The sequence below is a fragment of the Salarias fasciatus genome, chromosome 5 (genome assembly GCF_902148845.1).
Source record: "Salarias fasciatus chromosome 5, fSalaFa1.1, whole genome shotgun sequence".
In the NCBI taxonomy this organism is placed as follows: domain Eukaryota; kingdom Metazoa; phylum Chordata; class Actinopteri; order Blenniiformes; family Blenniidae; genus Salarias; species Salarias fasciatus.
The window spans coordinates 30,948,794-30,957,243 of NC_043749.1; the positions used below are offsets into that span (position 1 = coordinate 30,948,794).

General features: G+C 45.8%; 1 protein-coding gene across 1 annotated transcript in view; it reads right to left on the minus strand.

Annotated features, from left to right (window-relative positions):
- Nucleotides 1-8,081, minus strand: part of pmepa1 (prostate transmembrane protein, androgen induced 1) — a 31,500-nt gene extending 23,419 nt beyond the window's left edge. The window contains exon 1 of the mRNA XM_030092037.1: nt 7,617-8,081. Within this exon, the coding sequence (XP_029947897.1) occupies nt 7,617-7,713 (97 nt within the window). The 5' untranslated portion in view covers nt 7,714-8,081. The remainder of the gene's footprint in view (nt 1-7,616) is intronic.
- Between the last annotated feature and the right edge of the window lie 369 nt (nt 8,082-8,450).

Sequence of the window (8,450 nt, forward strand, 5' to 3'; positions counted from 1 at the left end):
ACGTCGCGAAAATAACTGTAGAGAGAACGTGCTTCAGTCGGATCACTTTCTAAACAATAAACTGGTTAAACTTTAGAATGAGAACTGAACTAAATCAGTTTTTTTGATGTTTTCTTGCTTTAATCTGTAGTTGAACCATTTTCTAGAGAAGCTGCTCTAGACTGAGGCAGTTCAGAAGATGCTCGAAGAGAAAACGCTTCATTGTTGCGTTTTCGTTTCAGAAAAGTTTCATGTTTAAAAGCGCAAAAAGTAAGAAATTTACTTCAAAATTAGTTCAAATTATTCCCATGTTTCACCTGTCATTGAAGAAACATTCCCTTTAAACAATCTGTCCTCATTTTTTTCTTTTAAAAAGAGAGATCTGGGATGGAACAACTTCCAGTGGGCGGAGCTAGACCATCACTTATTATTGAGTGTGTTTTCAGAAAGTTGTGTTTTTGTGAAAAAAAGTTCCATCTTGGGAGTCGCATTTAAAAGGTTGTGTTGTCAGTGACAGCGTTCTCGTGGAAACGAAAGTCTCCTGTTTGGACTGGAAAACATAATAAATGCTTCCTGAGGTTTTCACCGTTTCTCTCCACGGAGTTCCCTCGCTCATATTTGAATTTCCTCCGTAAGAGAAAAGGTGACGATGGCCTACTTGCTGCTATATAAACAAAAATTAATTTCCTGTCAGGCGGCTGATCGAACAACGAGCTAATCCTCGCCGCGGTTTCATTCAATGCGGCTAAAACAACAGAGATGAAGCGGATCAGTCAGGAATGAAGGAGAGGAAGCAGGTTTCCACTTGTCGGACTCGCACGACTCGATCGCGCGCGCCGGACGCCTCTGCCGACGTGCCCTGCAGCAAGAGCGTTCAAGCCAGTTATTCAAATGGGAGCGAGGTTGCTGCGCCGGGCGGCTTCCAGTGTCATGTGTCATCCTGAACAAAGAGGAAGCAGCTGGGAGGACGTTCAGCGTCGCCTCTTCATCGAACACCACCGTTAAAGTGTTTTCTGTTTCTGGGACGACAGCAGCTGTCAATCACACACACACACACACACACACACACACACACACACACAAGATCCCAGCAGGCTCGGAATGGAATCGACCTCCTTCCTCACCGCCAGAAAACCAGATGTAGGAAGATATTATTGATATCAACGTTATCAATCCTCCCTCAGCTGATGATCACAAGACCACACTCACAAGCACACACTGGCACAGAGGGAATTAATAGACAAACGGAGGCTAACACGTGCACACACACACGCATGCACACGCGCGCACGCACGCACGCACGTACACTCACATCGAGACAGCCAGACAGAGAGGTTTACATAATAAGTCTAGGAGGCCAGCCAGAACAGACTCAATCATTTAATTTCCATGAATCACTGAGTGAGAGCGAAAGAGAGAGAGAGAGGAAGGCAGGAAGTGAAAGAAAGAGAGAGAGAAGTTAAAGGCAGAGCAAAGCAGAAGATAAACGCTCCCTCATAACTTTGAACTGTGTTGGAAAACATAATAAGAAATGTACTTTCGGCACTTCAGCCGCTCACACACTTCCCTTCGATCACTGAACTCGTTCACACTGTTCGTTCGTCTCACATCCTGACTGATTCTTGGACTCCTGTGTTTTCAGAATAAATATTGAAATAGCTGTCATCACCACATCCCGAGGCCATACCTGACATTTATGAAACTGTAGACGCTGTGGCGACTCGGTGGTAATGATCACGGCCCTTTGTGTAGCATTCATGCAGACTCAGACAAAGACAAAGTTCTTGACACCACAAACACAAACTGCTGCTCTTTTCTCCTGTTTTCTCTTAAAATAAACATCATCTGAGTCTCATGGGAGCTTCAACAGGAAGTGACAGAGTGACACATGACAGCCGCCGAATGACACAGTGACACCGACGCAGATGATCTTCACGTTTGAGAACGACATTTCTGTGAAGCTATAAATACAAACGGATCGTTTTCACCTTCTGACAACCTCTATATGCAGACGATACCAAGATGTAAGAGAGAAGAGGTCCTAACGGATCGGAACAATGATGGTTCATCTCAAAAACTTAAAAACTTTCAGAAGAGTGTTTCCCAAACCTAATTTTAAGAGAATGTTGAAGTCCAGGTAGGATTCATACGTTAATCATTAAGAGCTTTCAGTGAGGTTCAGCGAGAAGCCGACATGTGACTGAGCCGTCACCTCCTGCCCACTCCGGGACGCTGCGCCTCTTTCCTCCAATTCAAAAACCGAAATGCACGGCGCTCGCCTGCAGCTGAACTCACACACACACACACACACACACACGCAGACATGCGCCGCAGATAACATTTATGTTGGCCGTAAAGGCCGACGGCCGACGTGTCGGTGTTACGACCTCCAGACATGTAGTGACAAATGTACGGAGAGAGAAACCCGAGCTGCCGCTGAGAAATGATTCCTGCGAACTGATAGCGGCAATGACTTCAGCGCACACACACACACACACACACACACACACGCACACACGCAGGCGGCCAGCCTGTGAGTAATGCTGATGTCATGTGCTTTGACTAGCAATGTCTGCTGCTCTGAACAGATGTGGCTTTGCATATTGTGCAGCAGTGAGTGTGTGTGTGTGTGTGTGTGTGTGTGTGTGTGTGTGTGTGTGTGTGTGTGTGTGTGTGTGTGTGTGTGTGTAAGCTCTCATATGCCAGAGGGTGTAACAGGTACATGAAACCCTACAATTACAACGTGTGAGAGCCAGATGAAGGAAGGATGTGCAGCGGAGCCACAGAGAGAGATAAATGATGGTGAGAAGTGAGTCAGGGTCTCTGGCAGCTCTTTCTGGAAGTCTCCATTTATCTCCAATCAGAGACGCAGAAGTATGTGAAGACTTTAAACCCAGCTGTGAAAGCAGCAGCGGATGGACTGGTGCGACTATTTCATCCCCCGTGATTGATCTTCTCCTCATTCAGTCAGAACAGAGCCTCCAGTCGCTGTTTCTTCTTCACAGTTTGGGTTTTTAGCCGGTTCGTCTTCACTAATTTGAGAGCTCTGTGTTTTTGAGGTGCTTCTTCCTAAAGTGTTTGGTTTGTTAGCTTTTTCTGGGCAAGTTTGCCTTTTCGATCGGTCAGGTAGCTATTTAGTCGCTCATCTCTTCACGATCAGAGGCTCTAAATCTGGCTGCAATACGGTGAAAGGGAGGGATGCTGCATTATTCCAGTGCTCTGTTTGGTCTGCTACCAGTTCAGCCAGAAATTGGCCGAGTTATTAAGATAATTGGCTTGTTAGTCATTCGCTACCTTGTTTGCCTTTCAGTTGTGGTTCAAAAAAAAAAAAAAAAAAAGCTTGCCACAGTGTTTTTTTGCCATCTGTGTTTCTTTGTGGACGCACTTATTTCCAGGTGGCTCTAACGGGGTACAGATATCTGACAAGTGGTTCTTTGAAGCTCCGCGAAATGGGGGCAGTTTTTGGCAGTTGGCGCCGTTGCCAAATGGAGCATTATGCACCTGTTTAATTTCACTTCCAGACAGCCTTTTGTTTGCGTGTTTGTGAGAGAGACAGTTCTAATTATTTACAGATTTCAATTACAATTACAGATGTACAGTGTCTGATGTGGTAATTTTTTGTAATTGGAACCAACAGCTGGGGTTTTATTGTCTTTCTACCTCCGGAAAACCTTCAAGACGACTGAATCTGACGTCTGAGTGAAGTTCGCACAGGTTGCAAATGTCTCTTTTCCTTGCATTCTAAGGTAAACAACGAGCTGTGAATATAACGAAGCTGATGTCAAATTACAACCTCTTTGAGTTGTGTTTGGCCACCGCGGATCGAAAATGAAAAAGCGACGCGTTTTAACTTGACATGCAGTCCAGGACAAGAGGTGATGCCGAAAAAGCTGTCCAAGACCGTAGCAAGGCACGCGGTTCGCTGAGAAGCGGCTGAAGCTGGTGTCAAATCACAAGCTGTTGATGCTACATCGCTCACATTTACAGGCTCCTTCGGTGCTAAACTGGCTCCTTTCGGACACATGATGAGCTGCGAACGCCGGAAAAGTGAAAGAAACAATGAACAAAAAGAGTTTCAGCTCATGCAGGAATACAGATGTTTCCATTGAGAAACAGTTTGCCTCCAGATCTATTCTTAAGATCTTTGTAGGTTAAAAAAATAAAATAGAACCAGAGGAACCCCTTCTGTTCTTATCACGTCTGCATCGTCCTTTGATCACATCTTGAGGATTATCTTGTTTTAACTTTGTTCTCCGGCGTCTTTCATCTCTGCTGTCACGCTCCGGTGCCGACTGCCCAGTACAGCTGAAGCAGCTTAAACATCATCTTGGGCTTTTTTTTTCCTGTTTTCTTTTTAAATAAAGACCAACGCATCATTAGTTTCAGTCTGTCAACTCCCACACAATCTCCAATTCCGCAGAAACTCTGTGTTTTTTGCCGTCTCCTTCTTCTCTTTGGCTTCCTCTGACTCGCTGACACCTTGTTCGCTTTTTCCAAAGTTTTGACATATTTTTCTCACTCCCTCCTCTCTGCACCGTCTCTCCGCTCTCGTCTCCGCTTCCCTCTTTGGTCTCGCTGTTTCCCTCCTTCTGTCTTCCAGACTAAACATCAAGTCTGTTTTCAGACAGAGGATTTGTGTGTGTGTGTGTGTGTGTGTGTGTGTGTGTGTGTGTGTGTGTGTGTGTGTGTGTGTGTGTGTGTGTGTGTGTGTGTGTGTGTGTGTGTCTGCATTCTACTCTGGTCTTTCTCTTTCAAGTCCAGGCAATGTTCTCTGTTGCACGGACTGCTTGAAGTTCTGGCCATCGATTCCATATTACCTTGATAGAAAGAAGGTCGTCATAATCATCAGGCTGTTTGATGAGAGACAAAAAATAAAGAAAGAAAGAAACCAAAGGAGTGAGCCTGTGTGCAGACAGATACCTGAAGTAACGAGATACCTACGAGGTCTGATATGAAATGTCTGTATCTGCAGTAGAATAATGCGCTCAGGTGAACGACCAAATGATCCAGGTCCAGTTTGGCTGAAGACCATTCATCAGCACTTCATCCATTCATACCTTCACAAACCTTTTCCTTTATTTTTTATTTTTTTTTAACATTCGTGCATCCATCAGTCCATCCATTGCACGCTGTCATGCAGTAAAGTGTTCTGTGTCCTGAAATGAAGCGCATGTTCACTTCACTGTAGGAGAGGATCACAGCAGATCGCAGAGCGGAAATGATTTTGTGCTGAAGTCTGTTTCTTCTCTTCACCAAAAGAAACAATCAGCAGATTGAATATCAGTAGAAAGGATCTATCAGAGTCGTCCCGGCTGCTGTTAATTCCCGCAGCTCCAGTGAAACTATTGAATCTGCAGTTAACTTCCTCCTCCTGCATCTTCTGCCTCGACTGACTCGGTGGAGGCCGTGAATCTTCAGTCATTGCTCCTATTTAAATGGGTTTGGCAGCGCTGGGGGGACGTGTTAAGCCAAGGAGGCAGTGCAGGGGAATAAAGGCCCGACGACACCAGCTCGAACTCTTCCTACACATGATGAGGCGAATGCGTCGCTCACCGGCTTTTCAATTATCTCTGCTTCCACATTTAAAGCTGGAAAGCCATGAAAACCCTCGTCAGAATATCTCCTGCACCATCCAAGAAAATAAATAGATGCAATATGAATTGATTTTTAGTAGGGGGGGGGGGCTGTGGAGTCACTGAATCATGCTTCTTTTTTTTAGTCTGTAACAAATTGGTTTTGAAAAGGCTCGGGAGTTTTCAAGAGGCAGCGAGTCGCGTCATCATCTCAGTGCCGTTTGGGATTAATCTCTGAGGAGCGAGCTTCTGGGTCAGACCACAGAGACATCGTGTCATGCTCGGCTTTTTCTGGGAACATTTTCTGTCAGTTTATGAAGAAGACATTTAAAACAGTCGAATTAATTGATATTTAGATGACATGTCAGTTGATTTGCACAGAATCCTCACATGTCGTGGAACCAAACACCTTTTCAGACGCTTTTTCATCACTGAAACGACAGATTTTGACCTTGCATTTTCCAAAACAGAGCATCAACTGAAGCACTGAATTCCTCGCCTTTCTGTTCAAATATGTGTGAGAAAAACCAGAGAAGACAGAAACACAAATCCACCTGTAATAAGAATGACTGCTGCTAATTCCACTTTGAATTAAATCCTACTCCAAGGTGTTAGTGACAGAAAACAAAATGGAGATGTGAGGTAATGTGAGGGAAATCCACATGATCGAATTAGTACAAACTGAACAAAACAGACCAAAAGTGTCGACACTTATCTCTTAAAACAGCATCTTTCGGTTCTGCGAAGAGTCCTAACATCCTGTTTTCACATCCTGTACGTTGTAGGTGCTAAAAACTTTCAGAACTGTCATGAAACCAACCCGTGGTGTGAGAAACAGAATTAGGACATATCAGCATGTCAAGCATGTTTTTCCTGTAAAAACTGTAAATTCTACTATTTACTGTGTGAAAAACATAATAAATGGTGGAGTGGAGGGGAAATGTTTCCAGATTAGAGGGTTATGAAGGTATGAATTGTGACTTCATGTCGCTTTGATGCTGTTTAACTATCTAGAAGTGCAAGTTTACGGAAAAAAAAACAGGCAGCATAAATTTAGGGACAAGAGAAAGAGCACTGTTATTAGAACACCATCAACTCGGATGTTTGTCGCAAATACAGCACAGCGTGAACAGATAATGTCGACCTGAGTGGAAAAAGACTGGACACACACACACAAACACACACACACACACACACACACACACACACACACACACACACACACGGCAGACACTTATAAAAATCATACATGAATATTAACACACTCATATGTGCATAGAAACAACTGGGATTTCCGAATATGACCCCACACACACACACACACACACACACACACACACACACACACGCCAAGCGCGCGCACGTACGCGCGCTCCCGTGCAGACAGACGTCTGGCTTTGCTCGAATGACCAAAAACTTCCAGCTCCCCGCTTCCTCCGGTTTCCACCGGCGGACCCACCGCCTCCCCCCCCCCGTCCCCGGCTCCCGGTGCCCTCCTCGGTATCTGTCCGCACACTTTCACGCCGCTTTGCGCCGTTTTTCATCCCACTTTCGAGCCTCCTCCTCGGAGCGGGCGGAAAGTTGAAGCGCAGCGCTGCAGCCTCTCCGGTCCGCGCACGAAAAATCAAACGTATCATGAGTTAAAGTGGCCGCAAAGGCAGCAAAACAGCCCGGGGACTCTGGGATTTATCAGAAAGAAAGAAAAAAAAAAAAGAGGAGGGTTGCTGTTCAAAAAGCTGAGAGGAGCCGATAAGAAGCGGTTCAAGTTCAAAACCAAAGCGCAAAAGACGCGTTTCCATGAAAAACGCCACAAAGTAACTGTACAACAAGAACCGGGCCGTTCTGTCAGCTCTGCGGACCCACAAATGTCACGAACGGGACAACGAAGCGGCGTGAAACGAAATTAAAGAGGTTTCCTCCTTTCTGGAGACACAAGAGCTGCTTTATGCGCCGCAAAGCCGCTTCACGGACACGATTTACAGACCGGGAAGCATGAAAGTTCCGAGAGAAGAGACTAAAAGAGACAGAGGCGGGGAATAAAAGAATAAATGTAAAGTTACTCACTGATTTCCATGGTCTGGAGGGACGAGTAGCGCTTGCAGTTACAAGTACAGGAGACATTGGCGGCGGTGGCGTTTAAAACACCCATCAAGTTCAACATCTAAAGTCTCCCAGAATCAGACATAAAGGCCCCCGAAAGAAAGGAAGAGACGAAGACCGGAGCTGAGGGGAAGGAAGAAGGAGAGGAGAGCGAGAGGAAGCGCAGCAAACTCCCCCGATCAGCCAAAAATCCTCCCTTTTTCTGCGCTCTCTCTCTCTCTCTCTCTCCCTCTGCAGCCTCCGCTCCGTCTGTTCCTCCTCCTCTTCCTCCCGAATATATCTATCTATCGATCTATCTATCTATCTATCTAATCTAATCTAATCTAATCTATCTATTTGTCTATCTATCTGGAGCTGCACTTCAGCTGGTTTCGATGTCCGATTCCCCCCTTGAGGAATCAGCTTTTACGCATCCGTGTTTTCCGCCGAGTGACCGGCGACTAAACTGCCGGGGGGGAGTCTGTCTGCTCCTCTCCTCTCCTCCCTCCTCCCTCCTCCCTCCCTCCCTCTATCTGTCTCTGGGGATTTCTGTCTCCCTCATTTCCAATTTCCACCGGCTCGTTTGGCGCATCGCAGGTCTGCCAAGGCGTCCAGACGCGCGGAGGAAACCGCCGATCAGAGGGAAAGCACCGAAAAGCCCCGCTGACAGGCGCTTTCATTCATCTCCATCCCCTTCACAAGTGCTTTTCCTGTCGCTCCCACTGAGATCTGACAGGATCACAGGTAAAAGCAGTCCTAGAAATCTCCTGGTATTCGGTTAACAAATTGTTTTCAATATTCTAATTGGACTTAAAAGTG